We start from the raw sequence: 27,221 nt of genomic DNA on the forward strand, positions 1-27,221 counted from the left end.
ACCTGCTCACTAAAAACCCAAGAGTGTCCAGTCTACTGGCAAAGACTATCCACATGCTGAATCTTTCCACTACCAGTCTCTTTCCCCCCTTCTCCTATCCTCCTTTGATCCAGCCACTTGGATTTCTATTCTGTTCCTCTAACACCAAGCTTGCTGCTGCCTCCCTGCTTGCTTGCCTGGCTACTTCACATCTCAGCCCAGAGGCCCTCCCTAACCATCCTAACCCTCCCTATACCCTCCCTATACCTCCCACATTAACTGTCCATCCAGCCACTGTCTCCTATAACCTGCTTTCCTTTCAGCATATCACCCATCACTCTCTGATCTTTTCTTGTTTATCTGTGTATAACTTGTCCTCCCCTAACTACTCCCCTTCACCCCCAATCCCTGTCTTACCCAAGATTAGGATAGCGCCTCACCTGTCTAGTATGAGCACTTCTCTCCCCTGCTGCAATCATTTCTCATTTGTCTGAATCCACAATTCCGAGAGCAATGGCTGAAACAACACAGACACTCAACAAATATTTGTTTAATCTAACACTTAAATATTTCCCTGACTGGATTGCTCAGTTGGTTGGAGTGTTGTCCCATACATTAAAACATGCAGGTTCAATCCCAGGTCAGGTCACATACCTAAGGTTGTGGGTTTGATCCTGGTTGGGACACTCACGGGAGGTGACTGATTGATGTTTCTGTCTATCCCTCTCTCTTTCTCTCAAATCAGTATATATATTCTCAGGTGAGGATTTTTAAAGGGTACTTAATTATTTAATGCTACACATACTGGTTATCGGACAATTGGTATCAATCCTATTAACCCTTAAATTTGACTTAGACAAAGGACTTTGTCAGCTGTTATGTGCCAGTTGTATATAGATTACTGCTGGTATTATCATCACCTGACTCTGTAGCCATAGCAAGGCAGAGTGGCCCGATTCATTGTCGTCACTATTCTGGAAATTGACCCCCATCCAGGCCCCAGTGATTTTGGAGGAAAATGGCTAGAAATGAACTTCAGTGCAGAGGCTAGAGTTCAGTTCTATGTAGCAGTCATTTATCCAGTCTTTACCAGGTACAAGCCCAATGCAAAACACTGAGGGCACAAAGGCACTAACAAATGGACCCAATGGCAGAGTGATGTAATAAAGTCCATACCAAATCTTGTGGGAGCACAGGAAGAAAGGGCACAGGGTGGGGACTCAGTGTGTGAGCCAGGCACTGTCCATCCTCACAGTAGCACTCAGAAGTAGGTATATTTTCCCCACTTTACAGAGGGTAAACCTAAAGCTCAGAGAAGTTTATTATCTTACCCAAAGGCTCAAAGTTAATAAGAAGCAGAGCCTGTATTACAACTCAGCCCCTGCAGACTTGGAAGCCTGGCTGTATCTGCTATATCTCCCAGCTGCCCATGTCCTAGTGTCACCAAAGGACAAAGCCAGGCATGTCCCTCCAGCAGACTAAAGAGTTTTGGAAGAAAGACCTCCTTCTCCCAATGACTGTGTCTGCCATGCTCAGCCATGGGAGCAGGTACCACCTGGGGACCTCACCCCCCATGTCTCTAGACACACACTCTCTCTCAAATGAGACTGGAAAAATCCCCAGCCAGAAATGTCTAGGGTCCTGTGGTTTCTCCACCCATCATAAGTGAGCACAGTCAGATTCTCAACACAATAGCAGGCCAGTCCCTGGGTAGAGACCTAGAGCTTGGCAGACCTGCTGTTTCTAGCCTGGGTATTCCAGCTCCTGTGCCATATTGGGAAAGGGAAGAAAGAGAAGAGAGGTTTTGGGAAGGCACAAGAGCAAGGGAAGTATTATCAGAAAGCATAAATATTGGCAGCACTCTCTCCCTTACCCTTTGCTTTGCAGAAAGGTGTGCAGATACCCTGCATATGAGCCTTTGTGTGTGGCCCCTTCCCATGTGTGCCCCTGTGTGGCTGGCTGTGTGCTGAGTGCACTGAAAGTGGTGTGACTAAGCGGAAGCACAAAGCCTTGAATGTATTTGTGTATGGGTGTCACTGGTGACTTAAGACTACACTCATAGAAATGCGTTAGTGCTCTAGTGGTTTTGTATGTTTGTCTGCCTGTTTGTTTTATTAGGTGTAATATATATTCAGTATTCAGATCTAAAGTATGCCACTTAGTGACTTTTTACATATGTACCCCATGTAGCCAAGACTTAGATCATGAAATGGAAGTTCTCCAACACTACAGAAGGCTCCATTATGTTCCTTTCAATAATATTCCTTACCTCCCCACTATTCCGAATTCTATCACCATAGATTAACTTTAGCATTTAAACTTTATATAAATGAAATCATACAGACAATGCTTTTTTGTGTCTAGTCTCTTTTCTTCATTATTATGCCTGAGATTCATTCATGTAGCATTAGTTCTTGTCCATTGTTGAATTATATTCCATTATATGAATATACCAGTGATTGATGTCTTGAGGTTTTCCAATTTTTAGCTATTATGAATGAAGCTACTATAAGCACTCATGTACAGGTTTCTTGCTAGGTATATGCATTTGTTTCTCTTGGCTATAATTACTGGGTCATGGAATCATAGAATAGTCATGTGTTTAGCTTTAGTAGACTCAGACAGACTATTTTCCAAAGCATTTCCAAACCAATTTACACTCCCACCAACAATGCATGAGAATTCCAGTTCTCCACATCCTCATGAACAGTGTTATCAGCCTTTTTAATTTTAGCCATTCTGGTGTCTATATAGAGATATTTCATTGTGGTTTGAACTTGCATTTGCGTAATGATATTGAGCATGTTTTGGCACTAATTGGCCACTGGAGTAACCCTTTTGTAGAGTACTATTCAAGTGTTTACAGAACTACTTCTGTAAAAGAAGACAAATGGCCCAGGCCAGATGGCTGAATTGGTTGGAGTATTGTCCCATATACCAAAAGGTTGCAGATTTGATCCCAAGTCAGGGTGTGTATAGGAGCTAACCAAGCAATCTCTCTCTCTCTCTCTCTCTCTCTCTCTCTCTCTCTCTCTCTCTCTCTCTCTTTCTCTCTCTCTCTAATGCTCTCTCTCTCCATTCTTCTCTTTCTAAAATCAATAAAAACATATCCTCAAGTGAAGATTTTTTTAAAAGTGGACAAATGATTGACAAAATAGTCAGTAAAGCAGAATCATTTTAAGAAATTCAGCAATACATAGAACAAGACAGCAACTGGTCATTTCATCAACTATTTGCTGCAATTAGTAAACCAGTTGTACCAGAACATGTAGACATATAACTGAATTTTATATTTTCCACCAGTTATTTGAATGTCACAGAGATCCTCCAACTTAGATTCATCAGGGAGAAAGGAATACAGACAAAGAACCAAGAACCTCCCCTGGCCTGTTAGCCCCAAACTGAGAGGTTTCTCCTTCAATTCACTGACTGTTTTTTATTCAATCACAGGATCCTGACAGTGATCAGCCCCTGAACAGCCTTGGTAAGCTCAGTTATCACATAGATACTAATCCCTCTTGCATGGCCCTCACTACTAACTCCAACTGTTAAATACTATGGGAGACATCCATCCACCCATCCACCCATCATACACTATTAAACAACTATAAGATCCAGGATTCATTCTAGAACTAGGAGGCATTGTCTCTCAGGAGAAAGAACCAACAAACCTAAAACACCAAGAGCAGTGATTCTTTAATGCACTCATTCAAGTACTTATTCTCACATTCATTCAACAACACTGTGAGAGCCTGCCATGTGCCAGGCCCTGGGCTGGGCCCAGGGACACAACTGTAAATAAGACAGCCAAAGTCCTTGTCCCAGAGGAGTTTACATCTGACTGTGCTACCAAGAAAAAAACTGGACAAAAGTGTTTTCACTGGTAGAATAGAAAATAGTAGGATTTGCCTGACTTACAGGAAAAAAGTGAGTAGAAAAAGTATTCCCAAATTTAAGGATGGCTTTTTTCCTCCCATTTCATTTTCTTAAACTACTGATACCTACTCCTGATAGCCTGCTGCATCAGTAAAATGAGCAGAACAAACTGCTCAAATCATACTCAAAGCAAAGTATGATCAATAAGAAAAACACGCAGGGGCGCCACAACCACCGATCGCCGCCACCCCACACGGCCCCCCAGCAAAAAAAACTCCCAAAAAAAAAAAAAAAAAAAAAAAAAAAAAAAGAAATGACCAATCTTACTTACTTTGACAGCTTATTATTTCAGGGCTGCAAGTTAATAATTATCACAAATGATGTAATCTTCAGCAAGTTTTATACTTTGGAATTTCAGATATAAATAGGCCAAAGTTTCCCTAAAGCACACCAGATGCCCTAGCACTCTCCGACCTGAGTGAGCCTGAGAACTACCAACCCAGAAAACAAGTTAAATTTGCTACTAGTGCCCATGGTTAAGGGTTCTGGGAAGGAGGAGATCAGTGCTGAGTAATCAGAGATAGTGTAATGGGTCAGACAGACTTTGAGAAAAGCCCTATAGTTGTAAACTGTCAGAAAATAGAAGGAAGGGATGAGGGTCTCAGTGGTAGAGGGAAGAGCAGGAACAAAGGCTCAAAGGTAAGAATGAATACAGGCTGCACAAAAAACAGAAAGTGAACCTGTCTACATAGAACTGGAGGTTGGCAAGGACTAGCAGCAGAAAGCCCCCTTAGCTAGGAGAGTCCAGCTAAGTTCCACTGGCTTTGAAAGTCCTGACTAGAGGTGGTCCAGATATAGAGGTCATGGGGACTCCCTGAAGTTTCTTGAGTAGGTAAGTGATGGGATGAAAGTCTGGCAGAACTGGGCAGGACTGGCTACAAGAAAGAACAGTGGCAGGCAGGAAGGCTATTCATAGTACAGAGGATTCATTAACTTAAACCAGTATGAAACAATATACCAAGAAATCCCTTCCCTTCATGATGATGTTCTCCCTGAGAACATCAGAGAGGCAGAGACATTAAGCCCTGGACACGGAAACTCGTCAAGAGGCTCCCAAAAGATCATTCATCTTTGAGAAAATGAGACAACCTAATGTCCCCTGAGGCAGGTGCTCAATAAATAAATCATGCATGAATGAATGAATAAAATGTCACTATGTCCATGGCCACAGGAAAAAGGACAGTTTTGTACACTGACTGCTGGAACTTTAAAAGCAACATCTGCTAACATTATTGGTGACCTACTATATGCCAGATTTTGACAACAACAGGTAATGCCAGCCCACATCTTCAGGGCCTGCACGCTTTGTGTCTGAGATTTAAATTCTTCCTTTGGAGAAAACACACAATTTCCTATGCTTTCCTTATCAACAGGTTCAATAATATCAGTACTTACTGCACACCAGGCTCTGGAAGAGTTCCATTCCCTGATTTTTGAAGAGCTGAGGAAAGCGATAGAGGCAGACTTAACTAGCCATAATCATTAAAGGCAGAATAAAATTAGGCTTGTAACAAAGATGAAAGGGATGTGCTTAAGAGAATGGGCAAAGAGCAATTCCTATATCCATTCAACAAATATTTGTTGAGTGCCTACTGCAAACCAGGCACTGTTCTGGACACCAGGGATTTGGCAGTGAACAGAACAGACAATCCCTCTCTTCATGGAGTCTTTGTGTCAGGCAGGGATGGGAGAATATAGAAAAGACACAAAATAGGTAAAATATAGAGTATATTAGAGGAGATATGTTTTTTGGGAAAGAAAAAAAGCAGGAAAGGAGGAAAGAAAATTTTGGAAGATTGCCTTTTAAATAGGGAAGTCAAGGAAGACCTCAGAAGTGACATTTGAAGAACAATTTGCAAAGTGAGGGAGCAAGCCATGTGGAAGTGACCAGGAAGAGAGCCTGCCTACTGTTTTCTAGGATTCTCAGTCTTCCTGTGACTCCTGCCTTAGTTCCCCCTGGAAAAGTCCCCATGGGACCTCCCCAGCTTATTACCTGCAAGAAGAGGAGACACAGGAGAACATATCTTTCTCTGATACTTCCTGAGCTTTTTACCATCTCTGTAGATAACAATGTGAAAAGAACAATACAGTTAATATGACCTCTGCTTTAAGTATCAATAGGCTCCTGCCTGGTCTCCCAAGTTCCAGACTCTTGTTTTAATCCATCTCCTTGCTGATGAAAGATGCATCTTGCTAAATATTAACATGATAATGTATCTCTGCTGCTCAGAGCTTCCCAGGGCTCCTCACTGACTTTAGGATAAAATCCAAACCACTAGAATTGTATTCAAGACTCTCTACCCACTGACTTTGCCAGTCCTGCCATCATACATAACATGCTGCCACCCACCTCACATCCTAGGCCCACCAGGTGCTCACAGTCCCTACCCCCAGGTCTTTGTCAGTTGGCCCAGCTCCTCCCTCTCCCATCTTCACCTACAGAGGCCCATTTAAGTGCTTTGATGTGTCCAGGGTGGTACTGTCAGCTGTGTCTCTGTTTGCTTCTCCCCCAAAATTATAATCTCCTTAAAGACAGGGACAATTCTAGAGACTTGCTGGTTCTTTAATTAAGTTATAGATGAATTCTTTCACAGATACTTAAGTCTGTACTAAATACATACTGCAATAGAGGCTCTGCCTTCCTTGAGCTTATCCTTAAGTCAACAGATAACTAAGGGAGAAGGATAAATGATAGTAAAATGAATGGGTGGTACCTCTCCAGGGCAGAAGCAAGTCAGACTGGATAGGGTGAAACATCTTAAAACACCATGGGCTGGAGACTCATTTGAAGGGCCCTTGTGGAATAGAAAAGCCTGGATAGTACAAGAAGACTGGTGACCATGTGCTGATGAAGCTAAGCCTATGCTGAAGGTGTAAACCCCCAACACTAACCAAACTCTTCCCAAAGCATTTTTGTGGCTCAGCACTAGGGGACAGAGGGCAGGAAGATTATGGCCCTTGGCAGGGGAGGTCTCCAAGTGCTCTCCAAAGGCTCTTCCCCTCTACTTCGCAGATGTCACCCCTCTACGCAAACCTCGCCCTTCTTTGGAGACCTTCAAAAAAGTGGGGATCCCCATCATCGCATCACTGCTGAGCCTGGCAATCATTGTCATCGTGGCTGTCCTCAGTAAGTGGCAGCCTTCACACTCTCATCAATGCCCCTACCTCCACTTTCACCCCACAGTAAGTGGCAGCTCCCCCTCACCCCTCCCCTACCCTCATTCAGAGTGACACCCTCACCCTCCACCCTTCCACCCCACCAGAGTCATAGGCTTGTGTTCTGCATAGTGCTTTGTATCCACATGTATATATCCCCTGCTTTGAAGGGAGCTTCCACTAAGAAAGGAAAGGATGAACTCAGCCCCCATCCATCCCAGATGGCTTCTATACCAAATAATTTCTTCTATAGAGAGAGCACAGTTGTACACATTATGAGCCCACACAGGTCATTTGCAGGGGCAGCCATTCCCCCTGCCTCCTCTGTCCCATGTGTACAGACTGGGAGCTGAGTGGATTTGAGCAGTTTCACTGGCTAGAGGAGCAGGGAGCATTTCTGCTCATGAAGAGAGAATAAAAAAAGAGAGGAAGCATCAGGGACCACCCAGGCAGATAGCACCCCTTTCCACCTTTAGCTCTGTCTTCATCATGGCCAGTGCCTAAGACCCTGTGTGATCTTGGGCCCACCACTCTGTGACAGAAAAAAAGTAAAGTGAATGAGCAGGGATTCCCACAGTCGCTCCCTTTCAGTGCCCACATCCTGTGATTAAGTTCTTGCCTTCATCTGCCCCATAGTCATAGCAAGTTTTTGCCCACAGCTTCACAGAGGGAGTAAAGAAGAAGGGATAGACCAGAAAGTATCTGAGACAGGGATCCTGGCACTGTCATTGACTACTGTTTAACCTTGAGTAAGTTCCCCAACCTCTCTTAACCTCAATCTTCTCACCTATAAAATGCCCTGCTACCTTCAGAGAGACATTAGAGGATTGATGAGATCATGTGTGTAAACTACTTGGATAAAAACCAGGTTGTGCAGAAGGGTAGGCCATTGTGAAGTGTGCAGAGATGTAACCGATGTCACATACTTGCTAACTGACAAGGATGGGCTTTTCAGGAGCCTGCACTTGTAACTGTGGTAGTAGTTCCACCAGCCACAGCCACCATCTCAGAGGGCATTCAGAGATCATCTGGTCCAAGCCCTCATTTTCCACTTGAGCACCTAGGCTCAGAAAGGAGGCATGGCAATTAGGGACAGTTGAGACAGGCCCCCAAGCCCCCAGTTGAGCAGGTCCATTTCCACCTATGGTAGCAGAAATGCATATCCACCACACAAATACAACCAGATCCATGAAAGCCCTGTAGGGTATAAGATACCCCAAATCATTTCTTCTTGACCATGGCTGGTACGGTTGATAAAACTGGTAGTGTGTTTACAGAAGCAGTAGCAGACTTGCCATCCTAAGCCTCTTTTGTTCAGACTAATATTAAAATAAGCTTTCTTTCTGAGTGTATACCCCACCATAGTGGAGAACAAAGAAGATCCAAATTTACCCATAGGAAGCCAGGGCAGGTCTAATGCATAATTTTGAGCTGGGCTCTCCCAATTGGGCTCTCCAAGTGTGGTTTCCATGTCCTGGACCCCTCTGGATCTGAGAACCAGATTGGGTAGCCTGAGCTCCCAGCCTGGGCAAGGCTCCCTCAACTGTTGGCTTCTAGGGTCTCAACTGGTAGTACAGTGTCCTGGCTTTGTCCCAGGAGGCTAGAGTGATTCTGCCTTACCCAGGCTCCTGACCATGAACTTAAATCCAGAGGTCTAGGAAATATTTGACCTGCTCTTTCTCCCTTGCTTCACTCACACCAGGAAAATCAGGGCCAGCAGGTAACATCCTGAGATCCCTCAGGGAAGATGTGGAGAGACAGCAAAGAGCCAGACAGACCCTAACTGAAATTCTGGTTCTAGAACCACATAAGTGTCATGTGGCATTAGGAAATAAACCCTAACTTTCTAACCTCAGTTTCCTGATTTTTAATGCAGGTTAATAGCAGCACATGCCCTCTAACTTGTGGTCAGGATTATGTGAGGATTATAGAAAGCCCTTAGCAGTGATAAGTGGGGGCAAGGGGTGCTGTTCATCAGACTTACTGCTTCAGGCCAGGGAGAGTTCAGGGAGGCAAGAAGAGCACTTCTTGCCAGGAGAGTTTAGAAAAGTGTTGAAAGTTGTGTTCCCTGAGGAATTATAAACACTAGACTCATTCCCATCACCCAGGAGAGCAGAGGAACAACAGAATTTAAAGGCAGAAGACAAAGCAAAACACCAGCCTCTCAATGAGTCTTTCAACTCCACATAAAAACACCTAATCCTAGAACTGCACCAGATAGTTATGAGCCACTTTCACAACCACCAGCTCACCAAATGTCCTTAGTAACCCTATGAGGTGGTATTATCATCTCACTGTACAGATGAGGAAACTGAGCCCCAGAAAGGGTAAGAGATTGGTCTAAAGTCATGCAGTAGGTGGCAAAGCGAGCACTCAGGTCTTCAGACTCCAGACCCAGTGTGTCTCCTCCATTATCAAAGTCACTATGCCAACACCTGGCAGTCAGAGACTAGGGCGAGGGACTGTTACCAAAAGGCTCCCACACACATCTTAATTCCTCAGCTACCTTTAGGAATGAGACAGATTTTATTACCTCAAGTTTATAGATAAGTAAACTGAGGCTCAGAACCAAGTATACCAGCCACTACATGGCAGAAATGGGCCCAGAACTGGGCCAAGAACCAGTATCTACCTGTCTCCACGCACAGTATATCTTCAGGAAAACACAGCCTCTTCTGCCCCTGGACTTGATCTTCAGTCTTCTATGCTCTTCCCTGCCCTTGCCTTCCAGTCAAGGTGATCCTGGATAAGTACTACTTCCTCTGTGGGCAGCCCCCACACTTCATCCCCAAGAGACAGGTGTGTGATGGCCAGCAGGACTGTGCCTCAGGAGAAGATGAGCAGTACTGCGTCAAGAACTTTCCTGACAACGGGCCTCCAGTGGCAGGTAAGTCCAGGGGCTGAAGGACCAGGTAAGTGGTCTCAGCAGGAAGTCAGCTCAGGTTTCATCATTCCACTGCATAACACCTTCCACCTGACTGTCAGTTTCCATCCCTAATGTAAGGTTCTTTTTTTTCCTTCTTCTTCTTTTTTCATATATTTTTTTATTTCATTGATTACGCCATTACATTTGTTCTATTCCCCTCCTTCATTCCCCTCAACCCTGCACACCCCATCACCATTCTCCCCCCCTTTAATTCATTAGTCTCAAGTTCTTTAGATTCTATATTTCCCCTGCTATTCTTACCCTCCCCCTATCTATTTTCTATCTACTGTCTATGCTACTTATTTTCTGTGCCTTCTCCTTCTCCCACTCCCCTGTTGCTAACCCTCCACGTGATCTTCATTTCTATGGTTCACTCCTGATCTAGCTGTCCTCCTAATTTGATTTTGTTTTAGGTGTGGTTGTTAATAACTGTGAATTTGCTGTCCTTTCACTGTTCAAATTTTTTATCTTCCTTTTCTTAGGTAAGTCCCTTTAACATTTCATATAATAAGGGCTTGGTGATGATGAACTCCTTGAATTTGATCTTATCTGAGAAACGCTTTATCTGCCCATCCATTCTAAATGAAAGTTTTGCTGGATAGATCAATCTTGGATATAGGTCTTTGGATTTCATGACTAATACCTCTTTCCAGCCCCTTCTTGCCTGTAAGGTCTCTTTTGAGAAATCTGCTGACAGTATGATGGAAACTCCTTTGTAGGTGACTGTCCTCTTATCTCTTGCTGCTTCTAGGATTCTCTCCTTCATTTTAATCTTGGCTAATGTAATGATGATGTGCCTTGGTGTGTTCCTTCTTGGGTCCAACTTCTTTGGGACTCTCTGAGCTTCCTGGACTTCCTGGAAGTCTATTTCCTTTGCTAGATTGGGGAAGTTCTCTTTTATTATTTGTTCAAATAAGGTTTCCACTCGTGACTGTTCCTCTTCCCCTTCTGGTACTCCTATAATTCAGATGTTGGAGCATTTGAAGATGTCCTGGAGGTTCCTAAGCCTCTCCTCATTTTTTTGAATTCTTGTTTCTTCATATTTTTCTGTTTGGTCATTTTTTTCCTTCTTCTGTTATACTCCCTTGACTTGAGTCCCAGTTTCCTTTCCATTACTATTGGTTTCCTGTGTATTTCCATTCATTTCAATTAGTTTAGCCTTCATATGTTCCTCTAATTTGTGACTAAAATCAACCAGTTCTGTGAGCATCCTGATCACCAGTGTTTTGAACTGTGCATCTGAAACTTTGGCTGTTTCTTCATCACTTAAATTTATCAGCTCTGGGGCTCTGAGTTGTTCTTGAGCCATGTTTTGATCTGTTTGTGCCTGTTTTGTATGAGGAGCGGAGCCTTAAGTGTTCACCAGGGCAGGGCCGCCCAGGTCGCTGGTTTGTGACACTGTATGTGGGGGTGGGGTCAGAGAGGGAGCAATAGCAATCCTCTCTGCTAACCCAGTCTGCCTCACCGCTCACCCCTGCCTGTTTATCTGAGCGCAAAAGTGCGAGCCCACCGCCCTGTGCCGGGGCCTGCGTGATCTGTCTCAATGCTCGTTTCTTCACTGGTTTATCTGTGCGCAAATGCCCGACTGCAGACAGACAGCCACACCGAGTCTTCCCTGTGTCCACCCGTAGCTACCCCACACCTGGGATCTCACCCTCAGCTGCCTGCGCACCACCCGGGTGAGGGGATTTTTTTTGCCCGACCCGCTCCGCTGCTGGCTTCACCCCTCTCACCGGTTTTGCTGAGCGCTTGTTTTCGGACTCCGTATTGGTTGATTTTCTGTGGTTTGGTTGCATTTATTATTGTTAAAACTTTGTTGTTTTTAGATTTGGTTGTGCAAGGAAGCAAAGTGTTTCCACCTACGCCTCCATCTTGGCAGAAGTCCCCTAATGTAAGGTTCTTGACAATAAAATCATATCTGGTCTATTAGATCCCAGTACTTAGTGTGTAGCAAACACTAAGTAAATATCTGGTGAACAAATGTGGACCAAAGGAAACTGGAAACTATAACTGAGTCTGCCCCATTTCTTCTGTACCTGGGTGAAACTGAGGCAGAGACATGGATTAGATGACCTTGAGAAGTTCCCTCCTGTCTGTTATGTCAAGAAGCCCAGAATATACAGGAAGGCCACTAATTAGTTATTGGTTATTTCTATTCATTAGACAAGTATTTGTTGTAACATGCTATGTAACGAGACTGACCTAGGTCCTTCAAAGAAATATGAGATGTTTAAACATAAAAATCCATGTTCTTTCTTAGACTGGGCTAGCCCCACTTGATCCACCTAGCACCTGGGCTCTGAAAAAAATAAAATAAAAGACAGCCTAGTCTATGGGTGATGGGTGATTCTAAGGAGAAGCACTGAATGACTTCTTGCATATTTGCTTTTTAAAAAAAAATCAGATGCCTGTCATGGCTCGTGTAACTCAGTGGATTGAGCGTGGGCCTGTGAACCAAAGGATCATGGTTCGATTTCCGATCAGAGCACATGCCTGGGTTGCAAGTCAGTTCCCGTCAAGAGACACATGAGAGGCAACCACACATTTATATCTCTCTCCCTCTCTCCTTCTCTTCCCCTCTAAAGATAAATGAAATCTTAAAATTTTTTTTTTAAAAATCAGATGCCTCCTGGCTGGTGTAGCTCAGTGGATTGAGCACGAGCCTGTGAAGCAAAGGGTCACTGGTTTGATTCACAGTCAGGGCACATGCCTGGGTTGCAGGCCAGGTCCCCATTAGGGGACACATGAGAGGCAACCACACATTGATGTTTCTCTCCCACTCTTTCTCCTTCCCTTCCCCTCTCTCTAAAAATAAATAAATAAAATATTTTTTAAAAATCAGATGCCTAAGGATACTTCTCACTCAACCTCTTCCATATACTCTGACATGGAAAAGGGGCAAGCTCCTCATTGAGAAGTTTCCCCCGGCCTTGAAAGCTGTGTGAACCATGTGTAGGGGCCATGAAAACAAAAGGAGGAACTGTTAATAATTATGCCAGAGCAACAGGTCAAAATGAAGGTTGACCCCAAGACATTTGATCACCCTGTCTTCTGTCAATACAAGACTCAAGCAAATCTAAATGGAGGAGCTTCCCTTGAGGCTGAAAGGGTTGATGTTCTGTGATGCTCTCCAGTTCTGAGTATGGGGAGCTTGGCTGGTCTCATGAGGAATTCTGAGGGAAATGGGCCAGATGGGTACCTGCAGCTGACCCAGATTCCCCCCCTTCCAGTCCGACTCTCCAGAGACCGATCCACCCTTCAGGTGCTGGACCCAGCCACAAGGAACTGGGCCTCTGTCTGTTTCAACAACTTCACAGAAGCTCTGGCCCAGACAGCCTGTGGGCAGATGGGCTTTGACAGGTACCCAACCCAAGCCTCCAAAGGCTTTTACCTCACCCCTAGGACCTCTTTCCTTCACATATTCTTTCCTCTTTTGCCCTTTTTCCCCATTTCCTTCTTCCTTGTCTCCTTCTTTTCTAAAAATATTGGTGTGGGAGCCAGTCAAAATTGCTTTAATTCCAGCACTTTTACTTACAAGTAACATGAAATTAAATCTCTAAAACCTTGGTTTACTCAAGAGTTAACTGGGGAAGTAAAGTCAGCTCTGTAGGATAAATATGAGGTCCCAGTGAGAGAATGTGTTCTCTACCCACTCATGCACACATACATACACACAGGAGTTCCACCCCTTTATAATCCTCTCCTTCCTTTCCTCCCTGCTCCTTCTTATCTTTACACAATGCATCCCTGCCCCAGAAGACAAAAGTCTTATTGGTGAAAATTTGGTTTAAACTAACCTGATTTCCTTGGGGTTCCATCTGCAATCCCAGCTCTCAGCAAATTCAAAAGCAGTTCCAGATCTTTGACAATGAAGAAGAATATAATTATAATAAGGGTAATTAGTATTATATATTTATATCCATTTGATCTTGGCAAAAATTTAAAAATAAGAAATTATCTATTTTAGAAATAAGTTTGGAGAAACTAAATAATTTCCTTGGGTAGTAGCTGGGAGGGAAAGGGCTGGAATTTGTGCCCAAGACTGGTCATTCCTGGGCATCAGGAGTTCTAGGAACATTTCTGTTACTAAGTTGGGTCATTCTCTCTTCCTGCAAGGTTTCATGTATAAAAGGAGAAGGAGGGACAGTTGAGCCTAACTGGAAAGGATGGGAAAATTTCATGTATTCAGATGCAGAGTGGGACAATCTCTCCCTGGCAGGCCCCAAGCTTCATGAATCTAAGAAACTGCACTCAGAAACTAGGCAGACACCATCAATCAATTGCAGAACTCTGCCATCCATCCTTAAAGCAGCCTCAAAGTTCTCTTCAGTAAATGCTTCAGGCAGCCATTACTGATCCATCAAACCTGTTTGCCCTCTGCCCTCTGACTCTTCTTTGAACAGGCTTCCACTGCTCTCAACCCTTCATGGGGTGAAACCCCCAACACCCTCTGGAGAGGATACCCTGCCCCTTTGTTTTTGAGGACATCTGGGAAGGCTTGCCCTGCCCCCGCTATTCTCCTCTTCTCCTGCAGCCACCTGTCCTCCATGCTACAGTCCATACAACTGCAGAATCAGCTGTACCCCAGCAAGCAGGCTGTGGCTTAATTATGAAAATAGAGTGTCCCTCAGAGCTGTTAAGGTAATAGGCTCCTGTAATCTCTGTTCTCTTGGAGCTCTAAACCACCTGGCTATGGAGCACCTACAAAATCAAAGCTGGTCGGAAGTATTCATGAGGATGTAACCAGTGAATGGAAGTTAACTTTCCTGGGACTGTCCATTTCTATCATTGTACCCCCTGGGTCTCAGATTTCTCTACTTTTCTTCTTCCAACTAGATAGAGGGTCCCCCTTGTCCCAGCACCACAAAATTCTAGTTGGTTAGAAGGGGGGACTCTAGAGATCATCTGGTCCACCCACCATTTTACAGAGGGGAAAGTGAGGCTTAGAGAGACCCAGAGAAGGGGTGTTACCTGTCAGGCAAGTGTCAGAGCCAGGACAAGTACTTTGATCTTGAGGGCTCTTAACACAAAACTGAGTACTGCTAGGCTCTAGTTCTCCCAGATGTAGTGCCACCAAGTAGTGCCAGATTTCTAGCTGGAAATGTGAGAATTATCATTCAGCCAGTGCCATGGGTTGGCCTGAGCCCTGCGTGCAGAGCTCCTACTAGTGTGACTAGATAGGGAAGGATGCAAGAGACAGAAAAGAGTAAAGGAATAATTGGAAAGATGGGATTAATCAGGAAAGTCTTCCTGGAGGAGAAAGACTTAAACCCAAGGTTTGAAAGAAGATAAACATGGATTAGCAGAAAGAAAAAATGAGGGTGGTCCAAGTGAGAGAAATGTTTGTCTGGACTCATATGAAGATTGATCTTGTCCTATCCTATCTCCAAATGGACTGTAAATGTACTTGCACTACAGAATTCAGACTTGATGTCTCAGAGAATCAAATATCCACATTCCAGTGCCCTCCAAGGTAGGGGGAGAGTTCTTCCCAGGTTCTTTGCCTCCTTGTTCCTTTTGCTGTGAAACAGAAGAAACTGCTGCAACACTTGAAATAGGGACAGAGCTGGGAGTTAGGAAAGTGTGTCCCTAACATTTTTTCAAAGTTCTGGATTAAGTCTCCCCACCCAAGAATGAAAGGCCACAACAGCATTGTGCCTAGAGTTTAATCCTGGGGTACCAAGGGAATATCTGATCACATAGCAAAGCAGACACCACCCTCACTGACCAAGATCACCTCCACCTCCCTGCCATGCCCCACCAGGCATCCTCTGCCAGGCACCCTCTCTCCTGAAGGTGGGCTAGTCCCACTATCTTGTTCTAAGCTCCTGCCCTAACTCACATATCTCTCTCTCTCTCTCTCTCTCTCTCTGTCTCTCTCTCCTGACATGAGTGGCAAACCCACCTTCAGAGCTGTAAAGATTGGCCCAGTCCAAGATCTACATGTTGTTGAAATCACAGCAAACAACCAGGACCTTCAGGTGCAAAATTCAAGTGGGTAAGTGAGAGGACATCCTCTGGTGCACAGAGGGCTCACACATGGAGTTGCCCTCAGGGCTGCAGCCAGCCCAGCCTGAACAGACACAGCAGGGGCGATGTAAACCAGATGACAGGAAGAACTCCTGGCCAGGCAAATTGTTAGATACCAAGAGTGGAGAATCACATTTGTGAGAGATTTCCAGTGTTGACTCTTCTTTGAATACAATGAACAGCTGGACAAAGTGTGCTCTCCAGCACAAAGGCCACCTTGGTGGCCTTTCCACCAGTCGAAGAGCAACGCTATTTATTTTTCTGCTGCCTTATGTTCTCTATTAAGCCCAACAGGGAATAATCCAAAGGCCACTTAGTCCTTCCCTGCCACTCACCCATGCCTCTGTAAGACCTTTCCACACTACCAACTCTCCAGAGCAGAGACTGCAGGCCTTTGTCAATGGTCTCTTCCTATGCTTCACTTTAGTGAATTAGAGCACGGCATCTAAATGAAAACTGTCAAGACAGGCTCAGAGAGGATTCTGGCTTCTTAACATTTAGGGATGTTACTGAGTACTGCTTTTTTATCGAAGAATAAATCTTGAAAAGGACAGGGATAGGAACAAAATGATCATTTGCCTAGAATTCATTGAAATCCCATTCTTCTCTTTGGCAAGCCAGCAGAGCAGCAGACACTGCTCCAGGCTCTGCTCTCTTCCATCTCAGGCTGCCAAGAGCTCAACTTGGGCTCTGACTCAGGCGGGACCCAACACAGTGTAGATACTTCTCACTGAGGGGGGGGGGTGTTGAATCCAATCAAATTAAACTGAGTGGCAATGTAGTTTCTATACAGCCCCCTATGCAGATTCCATATTTCCCAGATTGGGAGGGGATTTGACTCTACTGCCGAAAGACCTGAGTTCCTGTCTCTCAGCCAAGGAAGGAGCAGAAAACATAGGGCCCTGTGTCTCCCTTCCAGATCCTGTATCTCAGGCTCCCTGGTTTCCCTGCAGTGCCTTGGTGAGTATGTCCCATCTCTGAGGGTTTGGGTCCTGAGCCAGAAATGAGCATGACAAAAGACCTTCACTCTCATTCCTAAATCTCTCAGACTCCAAGTTTCGTTTTGTTCTTGTCCAAACTTTACTTCTTTGGGCATTGGACTTATAGGTCAATGATCCTTCAAGTGATTGACATTAAGAAACTTCTTAGCCCTGGCTGGTGTAGCTCAGTGGATTGAGTGAGGACCTGTGAACCAAAGGATCACGGTTTGGTTCCCAGTCAGGGCACATGCCTGGGTTGCAGACCAGTTCCCAGCAGGGGACACACAAGAGACAACTATACATTGATATTTCTCTCCTTCCCTTCCCCTCTAAAGATTAATAAATAAAATTTTTAAAAAAAGAAACTTCCTCTTACCATCCACACATAGCCCCACAATCTGAGCGGAGAGTAGGAAAACTGGAAAGAGTAGGGTGGGGCTCCTACCCCTCTCATTCCTGCTCAGGGCCCACATAACTTCCTTTGTCACTATCAGCTCAGTTATCTAAGATTAGATTACCCACATTCCATTTAGCAAAGAGTCACTGAGTTTGTGTCTAACTCTCAGGTGCTGTTTGGAAGTAGAAAAGTAAAAGAAGTGGCCACTATCCTCAGCAGCTAATAACTGAGCAAAGAAAGAGACACAAGGCCACATGTGGAAAGTACCAAACTGAGTAGAAGTCACAGCTGACATGCTAAAGAGAGAGCTGCACAGTGGTTCAGGAGACCTGAACGCCAGTCCTACAGGCTTCCAGGGGGACCTTGAGCAATTCACTTGACCTCTCTGAGGTTAATTTTCCCAAGAAGCCATTTAGTCCAATTGCCCAGGAGAATCCCAGGAGCCCCCCCACTTTTAGCCCTAACAGAAGAGATCAGAAAAGAAAACAAGCATTGTTGCCCAGCTCACTCTATCAGCCTCTTCAGAGAAAAATGAGCAGAGCCCAGAAGGATGGCTGGAAACTAGAAAGAAAAGAAGTCCATCATCACTGCCTTTGAAGTTCAGCAGTATATGTACTTCCTTTTTGGACATTAAGACTTTTAGTCATTATCATATGACCTCCCCCCCAATAGCTACTGTGTGGGGGTAACACATGATAATTAATTAATTAATTAATTAATTAATTAATTAATTAACGAACAAACAGTCATATCATCTGATGTGCTGAGCTGACTAGCACTGAAGTTACAAAGAAGCTTAAGTCACAGACACTCCCTTGAGGAGCCTTAAGTCTCATCGAGAAGACAAGACAGAAGCGTGACAATAATGAAAGGCTGGCCAACACCCAGAGCAAGCTGTGGAAAGTCCAAGAGAGGGAACTCCCCAGGGAATGAGTGGCCAGGAGATAGTGCCCAAGCTAAATATTGAAGAGTGAACTATAGACTTCAGGAGGGGAGGGACTATGTCTGTCTTTCTGTCTTGTCCATCACTCTCTTCTTAATATCCCTGAGACATAGTAGGCAGTCAGTACAAATTTGCTGAATGAATCAATGATTTAGATAAACAGAAGAGGAGGTAGTATCTCATAGGGGCTTCCTTGAACAAAAACAGAATTACTTTTTAGGGAACTACAAGCAGATCGATTTGGCTAAATGGAAACTTTATGTAAGAAGAGCAGGAGGCTACCAGGAGTTTAAACTTCCTACAAACAAAGAGGGGTGCCAAAGCGCTCTGATTGAGTGAGTGAGGTAACATGTAGAAAGCATTGTTTGTAATTCAATGGTGTTGGTGAAGTTCCTGGCTAGCGTAGGCTTAGAAAGGTTGGTAGCCTTTCCCCTTTAAAAGCCATTGGGCAGTGGCTGCCAGAAGATTGAGGAGGCTGAAAACAGGGCAGGGAGATGGAACTGGAGGTTTTTATAAGATTTCCAGGGTCAAATATGAAAGCCAGGACAGTGAGATATGAAAGACAATAGGATGACAAATTGGGAAACTCACTCAGAAAGGGGAAAGAGACTTAGAGAAAGGTGATTTTAGGATGGAAAAAAACCAGTTTTTAAAACTTTCTTCCCACTGCTGGCTCCCAAAGCAGCCTGTGGGTGTCTCTTTACTGTTACTCAGTGGGAGTGGCCTGAGGACACTCTACCTGGGTGGGACTTTCATAATTCTGCATCACTGTTTAGTTTGAAGGTCATAAATTCTCAACACAATGGATGCACCCATGTTCACAATATAAACTTCTAAGCACATCCAAAGCTGAAAAGAAAGGAGGGAGACTGGAGGAAAGCCCGTGGTCTAGGACACTCAATATCTCCCATGAATAATTCAAAATTGGCCTGTTCCCCTTCACCACCAGGGTGAAGCCTGCTCAGGATAGATTTTGCACTCTAAGGAGAGGCAGCCCCATCTCTCAAGAGCCTGACTCCTGCTTTCTCCCTCCTTCTTTCTGCACCCAGACTGTGGGAAGAGCCTGAAGGCCCCTCGGGTGGTGGGCGGGGAGAAGGCCTCTGTGGATTCGTGGCCTTGGCAGGTCAGTATCCAGTACAACAAACAACACATCTGTGGAGGGAGCATCCTGGACCGACAATGGATCCTCACAGCAGCCCACTGCTTCAGGTAAGGACCACTCTGCAAGGAGGCCTTGTAGGAGCCAAAGCCATGGAGGAGCCCTGACTAGTGTGACTCAGTGGGTTGGTCATCATTCCACAAGGCAAAAGATCACTAGTTCAATTCATGGGCAGGGCACATGCCTGGGTTGCAAGTTCTGTCCCCAGCTGGGGCATGTGCAAGAGACAGCTGACCGATGTGTTCTCTCCCTCCTTTCCACTCTCTCTAAAAATAAATTAATTAAATCTTTAAAATAAAAATAAAGAAGCCACGAAGCGGCCTGAGTGCCTGGCTCCCTATCTCCTGACTTGTGTTCTGTGGCCCTTACTCCCCTTTACTCTGCCCTCAAAAACTATGTCCTAGATTGTGGCCACCCCAATAAGATGCTAGATATAATATTCCCCTCACTGGAGGTCTGAGCAGAGGATGGTGGTCACCAAGCTTGACCTCTTCCAAGTTAGAAGCCATCAGAAACCAAGTGTCCTCAGTCCACCTCATATTCACTCCACAAAAGCTTTTTCCATCTTCCTGAGAACTCTCTCCCTCTTTTCTAGTCTTCCAGGAAGTGTTTCTAGGGTCTAGCTAGAGTCACTGCCACTCCCTCACTATGTCCAGAAACTTAAGGGAAAATAGTATAGATTTCCTGACAGACCAGCAGAGATGTCTGCCCCTACCCCTAGGAAGGACCAGTTCCAGGACTTCTTTACTTTTACTAATTCATTCATGCAACATCTGATGAGTCCCTACTAAGGACCTAGCATTATATTATTAGGATCCATTGCTGCCTTAGAGGAATTCAGAGTCTAGGCCAGTGGTTCTTAAATGTTTTTGAGAATCTGACAAAAGCTATAAAACTTTCCTGGAAAACCATCTAGTATCAGAAGGAAGGAAGACAAGCACATAATGTAAGTGGCCACCGTACCACTGCAAGTACTGCATGAGTGGCAACAATAATGAACAGCATTGCAAATGACAGTGCCAAGACCCCAGAGCTCAAGCAATGGGAATGGCCCCTTCCCCAGACCTCCAGCTAGTAGTTTTCTTGAGTAGGTTCCATTGGAGAAAAAAGATCAAGTACCCTTTTAGAATTTGGTCTATAGTGAATGATTCCTCAAACTGTCCCTTCTCCACCACCCTGCCTTCACCATCATTGCCTCCTAAGGCAGGAACCTCTAGCACCACAAACCCCAGGGCCCTGTGGGCCTAGCCTTCAGCAAGCCCTACCTATGCTTGGCTCAAGCCCTAACCCCACTGTCTCTGACCCCAGGAAGCATCTTGTTGTGTCCAACTGGAAGGTGAGGCCTGGCTCAGACAAAATGGGAAACTTCCCATCCCTGCCTGTGGCCAAGATCTTTGTCACTGAGCTCAATACCACATACCCCAGAGAGAAAGACATTGCACTTGTGAAGCTGCAGTACCCACTCACATTCTCAGGTAAGAGGTGGCACCTGGGAATAGAGCCCCTTAGGTTAGACTGTATCCCCACTCTTCCACCAGCTCATTAAGTGGCCTTGAGCTCACTTTTCTCCTCTCAAGACCTCAGTTGTCCATTTATTTCCAGCAAATGTACCAGACTAACACCAGTAATGCCATGAGGACTCCTCCAGCTGTTAGCTGACATCCCACCCCATTCCCTGCCAGAGTTTCTGAGGTCTGCTGTTCTCTCCATGTAGAGCATCTTGAGTGAGGATCATAAATTCATCCAGTCTTGGAGCTGTGAATTCATCTAGTCCATCCTCCTCCATCAACCAATGCCAAGAACCTGTACAGTATCCTGCCAAGTGGTCATTCTACCCATTCATTCTCCTTCAGGGTTAGGGAACTCACTACTGTTAAGGCAGCCCATAGAATCTTAGAACATCTCTGTTAAATGGCTCATCCTTATACTGTATTTAGATCAGCATTTCCAAATGTTGGTTCTTGGGAAAAAGAAGGTTCTATTCTCAAATAAATATGGGAAACATTTTTATACTTTAGCTCTCTTTTTTGGAGTACTTTAGTATATTAAAGATATGAGAATTTTTAATTTTTTAAATAATTAATTTTATTGTGTTTAACCCACATTTTCTAAACATATTTGACCACAGAACCCTTTTTCTCCTGCCACTTCTATTAACATCCTATGGAAACTGTGTTACAAAATGCTTAACCACCAGGCTTGCTGAACATTTGGTCTCCTCTTCTTCTCTGCTCCTGGCAGACACAGTCAGACCCATCTGCCTGCCCTTCTCTGATGAGGAGCTCACTCCAGCCACCCCACTTTGGGTCATCGGATGGGGCTTTACAGAGCCAGGTGGAGGTAAGTCCTAGGCTCAGGATCACAGGGCAGAGAAAGCAGCAATCACAGGTAATGAGAAGGAGGATCATCCATCAGGAAAATCCCATCCTGGAGATCCAAACACCAAGGTGCTTGATAACCTAAAGTATTATCCTGGACTGGGGGAGAGAGCAAGGGTGACAATGTGAGTATGTTTTCAACCTCCCAGGGAAGATATCTGACATACTGCTGCAGGCGTCAGTCCAGGTCATTGACAGGACACGATGCAATGCAGAAGATGCATACCAGGGGGAAGTTACCAAGGAGATGCTGTGTGCTGGCATCCTGGAGGGTGGCGTGGACACCTGCCAGGTGAGTCCTCCAAGGATCATGAGGGAATCCTATGGATAAGGATGTAGGTCCTAGAGAGACAAAAAATTTAAAAGCTGAATGTCACACACAAAGTCCTATTGAGTACCATATGTTTGGTACTCAATGTCTAATGAAAGGAGAAAGGGAGAGAAACATGGAAAGAAGAATTTTATCAGCTAAAGATAGGAATAGATAGATTGATGAATGGAGACAAACAGAAAGATTTTAAGTATATATATATATATCACCTTAGTATGTGAGATATATATTAACATATATATCTCACATACTAAGGTGATGTTACTGTCCCCATATATCATATATATATATATATCACATACTAAGGTGATGTTACTGTCCCCACCTACCCTCCCTCCTCATCATCTAGAGATATGAGTCTCTTGAAGACAAGAATTCCAGGTCACTTTCTCTGTAACTGTCTTTAAGCTACTTAACCACACTAGGGAAAACTTATCTCATGCTGGGTGAGTCCTAGTGTTAGGTCCTCCCACCCCACCCCAGAGGATCTTCTGAGATATTCTCATTAAATCCCTGAACCTACTCCCACCTCCATTCTCAGTCATTCAGTTCTTTCACTCAAGAGGCATTACTCTTAGTTGTGTCTTGAATGCCAGGTAAGTGCTGGGCTTGGAAACAGTGCCTTCCCTCAGGGAGATCACAGTGGGGGACAGGGGCACATAAACAGTATTTTGGCCACCGTGTTATTGGGTTTTGAGAGAAGAGGCCTCAAGGGTTATAGGTGCTGGAAAGATAGACACCCAAATAAATGAACTTTTCACTATCTGATATTTTTATCTATCTTGTATGATTGTTTATCCCCTCTTTCCCTTTCTTTCTTTCTCTCTCTTCCTCTCTCCATTTAATTCTAAGCTTCCTGAAGGCAGAGATCTTTATTCTTTTCATTGATTGAACCCAATTACTTAGAACACTGCCTAGCATCAAATAGGTGATCCATACGTGGTTAAATAAATTTGGGGAATACAATATTAAACAAAGATAACCAGGCGTCCTTGTTACAGGGCCCCTTAGAGCCTTCAGTCTGCTGGTATGAGTTTTGGATCTCCAAGAAAGGGGCTATGGGTACACCCATGACTTACTTGACCTCCAACAGAACTCTTCCGCCCCAAAAGAGGACATTCTAGGCTGCAGGAACAGTCTGAGCGGGTGGAGCAAGGCAAGCCAGCAGACAGAGATGGGCCAGTGCAAGGAGGGGAGGAAGAAGAAGCCCACCCCCTCCACCTTACCCCACCTGCTCAACCCAACAGCCCCTGCTCTGCCCTCTCACAGGGTGACAGCGGTGGGCCCCTGATGTATTACTCTGACCTGTGGCAAGTTGTGGGCATTGTGAGCTGGGGCCATGGCTGTGGGGGCCCAAGCACCCCGGGAGTATACACCAAAGTCACAGCCTATCTCAACTGGGTCTACAGTGTCCGGAAGGTGAGCATACTTGTCCTACCTATTGTGCCCTCCCTTCCTTTCTATACTCTTAGGACACCCAGTCATCCTTAGGTTTAATTTAAATGGCTCTGAGACCTTTTACATCACAAATAATTTTCTCTACCAGTAAGCAACAGCCTGGGCTTCCACCATTAAGAGCTGAAATTGCTTAGATCAGAAATTCCCATTAAATGCATACACAACCATATCACTGTCTATTTTCTGGCAGAATGAGACTATCTGATACTTTCCAGAGAACAGATCCTGATGAGAAAGAGGGTAGAAAGACTTATGAGACTTCCCTACAGGGTAGAGAGAGAAGCAAAGAGATTCAGGAAAGGAAAATAAACTGCACACATACATCACTGTTTTGTCCATTTTCAAATCATGACTCTCTTTTCATTGGTCTCTTATTCTAGTCTGAATCATGATGCTGCTGCACCTCTGCAGTGCTGGAAACTGCTTCCTCCCTGTCGTGCCCGCCTGGGGATCGCCCAGAAGCCAAACACAGAGCAAGAGTCCCCTTGGGCACATCTCTCCACCCACAGCCTCAGCATTTCTAGGTGCAACGAAAGGCCTCCATCCCTGTAAGAGACCCCATTGCCCACACACACTCAAGATGAAGTTAGGAGCTGCAGTACTGCCAACCTCCAGTGCTCCCAATATCCCAAGGAGAGAGACACAGCCCACTGAACAGGCCAGCCTCTGAGCCAGTCTCAGAAGGCATTGCTGAGCTCAGAAGGAACATCCCCACTCCACTAAATAGAAGTAGACTCCCTGGTGAGAGCCCAGATCACCAAAAGCTGGAATGGAGGAAGGAAAGGGCCTGAGTCAGCTTTCTCTGGGCAAGAAACCAGTTGTAATGTAAAATGCACTGTCCTACTGTTGGCACAGCTACCCATATTTACTGTTGTTATTGTTACTTATATGGCCACTTTTATTAAACAGGTGTATCAAGTCTTTGCTATAGTTTGACTGGGTTGCTTAATAAGAACTGAGAAAGGATTATTGAACCACAATCTTTCTTCTTTGGCCTGAGTAGGAACAGGCCTTGGGGAGACAATTAATTCTCAGAGTAGAGGATTGGAGAAAAGGAGACATAGAGACCAGGGCTGCAGACTGGGAGCAACAGCGAGCTGCAGACTGGGGAAGCCACAGTGAGCAAGTCTCTTTTCCACTCAGGCCATCTCCCATTGCCCTCCTCCCTTCCTACTGCCTGTGGTATCAGCCATGGGCCAGAGATAGGTGACATTAAATTATGGCTCCCCAGGTGGCTGGAAAAATATCATACACCCCTAAGTCCTAACTTCTATGTATCTAGTGAGCTTTAGGTATGGTTTTTATCATTTTTTTAAAGATTTTATTTATTTATCTTTAGAGGGGAGAGAGGGATCGAAACATCAATGTATGGTTGCCTTTCATGCGCCCCCTGCTGGGAACTGGCCTTCAGGGAACCAGCCTGCAACCCAGGCATGTGCCCTGGCCGGGGAATTGAACCGCGATCTTCTGGTTCACAGGCCTGTGCTCAATCCACTGAGCTACACCAGCCAGGGCTATCATTCATTTTTTTAAAAGGTTATTTATCACCAGCCAGGTATGAAGTGGTCCCCAAGATGGGTTCTGGGAATATGAGCTTCTGCACTCAGAAAAGTAAGCCCCAGTGGACTTCTCTGGGCACTGCATGGAGACTCCAGTTTGGGGGGGTGGTACTTTTGTTTTTGTTTTTTAGAGAGAGGGGGAGGGAAGGGGAGAGAGAGAGGGACAAAAACATCTATGTGTGAGAAAAATTTTGATTGGTAGCCCCTCATATGCTCCCAGCCGGAGACCTGGCCTACAGCCCAAGCATGTGCCCTGACTGGGAATCAAACTGGCAACTGGATTTGCAGAAGGATGCACAACCTACTGATCCATACCAGTCAGGGCAATGCCCCCAGTATTCTGAGGACCTTCTTGCTATATCTGACTCAGATTCTAGATAAAATATACTTGTTAATGCCTTACTAGGTTCTTAGGACATAATAGAGATCCTCAAAAACAAGTAAATAAATAAATATATCATAATCATGAGCTGAAACTAAGGTGGAGATCTGGGAGCAACAGCTAATTAAAGTTTTGGGTTACCCTAGGGTAACCTAATATGAGCTGAGAACAGAACTAAACCCAGATCCACTGTAGGGAGGGAAGCTAAACCTAGGACTCCAATGTGAAATAGAGACAACTGAAGGAAAGAAATATGGTCACAGGTGTCAAATGTGATGAGGAAGGAAAATATTTCAAATTTAGAGACTTGGGATTCCCAAAGACTCTCCAAATATGAGTTCACAATCAAAGATCTGCCAAGTTTTTCTAAAAAGAAAAAACCACCATGTATAGGAATCACCAAAACAGCAAATTTAGAATCCCAAGGACTTCAGATGTTAGAATTATCAAATAATCATAGTAATTACTAACACTACAGAATACTTTTCTCTATCAGACACTATTTCAAGTGCTTCATTGTATACTGATTCATTTAATACTCACACAAGTCTGTGAAATAAGTATGTTCTTATCCCCACTTTAAGGATAAGAAAACTAAGACACAAGGGATTTGAAATACCTTGCCTAAAGTTACATACTGCAAAACTGAACATCAGCATTCCAACTCCAGAGTTCATGTTATAAATGACTGACTATAGGGCCTCCAATATAATGATAATTTGTGAAATTTTTGAATAAATTAAAAGCTAATTTTCCATATTTTAAAATTATTTAATTTTTATTTATTTATCTTTAGAAGAGAAGGGAAGGAGAGAGGGAGAAAAACATCAATGTATGGTTGTCTCTCGTGCATTCCCTGCTGGGAACTGGCCCCTGCTAGGAACTGGCCTGCAACCCAGGCATGCGCTCTGACCGGGAATCGAACCGAGATCCTTTGGTTCGCAGGCCCGTGCTCAATACACTGAGCTACACCAGCCGGAGCTAAAATTATTTTTAATTGTGGTAAAATACACATATGAAGGGGGACTCAAAAAGCCAGAATTTATTTATAAAAAAGTGTGTATCTATTATTACATGTTTAAACTTCAATCCCCTTCAAAGTACTATCCATTTGATGCAATACACTTATCAAGACTTTTTTGCCCCTGCTCAAAACAGTTTTTGAACTCATCAATTTTGATGCCTTTTAGTGCTTCTGCCTTTTTTTTCTTTCATCTCTTTCACATTGGTAAAATGTTTCCCCTTGATGAATTTTTTCATCTGAAGAAACAAAAAATAGTCGCTCAGGTGAAATTGGGTGAATAGGGAGGATGGGACATGGAGGTCATACCATTTTTGGTCAAAAACTGCTGAACATTCATCACAGTGTGGGCAATAAGTTTTGAAAGTCTTCAAAAAAAAAGACTGAGTTCACTGAAGCCAAACACAACCTGTCACAATGGCAGCTGGCACACTGGTACAGATGGGCTCCTAGGACACCCACTGAGTGGGGGAAGTCTGTACTACAAAGGGCCTACCCTCCAAAAGATAATTCCAGTTTTTGGGGGTCCCCCTTCATGACATAAAACTTGCCATCTTAACCTTTTTTAAGCATATGATCAGATGGT

At 44.5% G+C, this 27,221-nt stretch overlaps 2 protein-coding genes across 4 annotated transcripts in view; one reads left to right on the forward strand and one right to left on the reverse strand.

Annotated features, from left to right (window-relative positions):
• The window catches only part of SMIM35 (small integral membrane protein 35), a 113,935-nt gene extending 108,584 nt beyond the window's left edge, over window positions 1-5,351 (reverse strand). The window contains exon 1 of the mRNA XM_053672658.1: window positions 5,311-5,351. Coding sequence (XP_053528633.1) covers window positions 5,311-5,338 — 28 coding nt within the window. The 5' untranslated portion in view covers window positions 5,339-5,351. The remainder of the gene's footprint in view (window positions 1-5,310) is intronic.
• TMPRSS4 (transmembrane serine protease 4) overlaps window positions 1-24,594 on the forward strand; it is a 37,189-nt gene extending 12,595 nt beyond the window's left edge. The window contains exons 2-13 of one of the 3 annotated variants that reach the window (XM_037147242.2): window positions 3,430-3,463; window positions 6,929-7,042; window positions 9,803-9,958; window positions 13,228-13,357; window positions 15,891-15,995; window positions 16,947-16,987; window positions 19,397-19,556; window positions 20,815-20,981; window positions 21,748-21,846; window positions 22,034-22,176; window positions 23,485-23,634; window positions 24,054-24,594. In XM_037147242.2, the coding sequence (XP_037003137.2) occupies window positions 3,430-3,463; window positions 6,929-7,042; window positions 9,803-9,958; window positions 13,228-13,357; window positions 15,891-15,995; window positions 16,947-16,987; window positions 19,397-19,556; window positions 20,815-20,981; window positions 21,748-21,846; window positions 22,034-22,176; window positions 23,485-23,634; window positions 24,054-24,065 (1,311 nt within the window). In that variant the 3' untranslated portion in view covers window positions 24,066-24,594. The remainder of the gene's footprint in view (window positions 1-3,429; window positions 3,464-6,928; window positions 7,043-9,802; window positions 9,959-13,227; window positions 13,358-15,890; window positions 15,996-16,946; window positions 16,988-19,396; window positions 19,557-20,814; window positions 20,982-21,747; window positions 21,847-22,033; window positions 22,177-23,484; window positions 23,635-24,053) is intronic. The other 2 variants (XM_037147243.2, XM_037147244.2) reach the window with 2 other exon arrangements.
• Window positions 24,595-27,221: the final 2,627 nt, after the last annotated feature.

Source organism: Artibeus jamaicensis, unplaced genomic scaffold (genome assembly GCF_021234435.1).
Source record: "Artibeus jamaicensis isolate MK-2021 breed Jamaican fruit bat unplaced genomic scaffold, CSHL_Jam_final contig_196, whole genome shotgun sequence".
Lineage (NCBI taxonomy): Eukaryota > Metazoa > Chordata > Mammalia > Chiroptera > Phyllostomidae > Artibeus > Artibeus jamaicensis.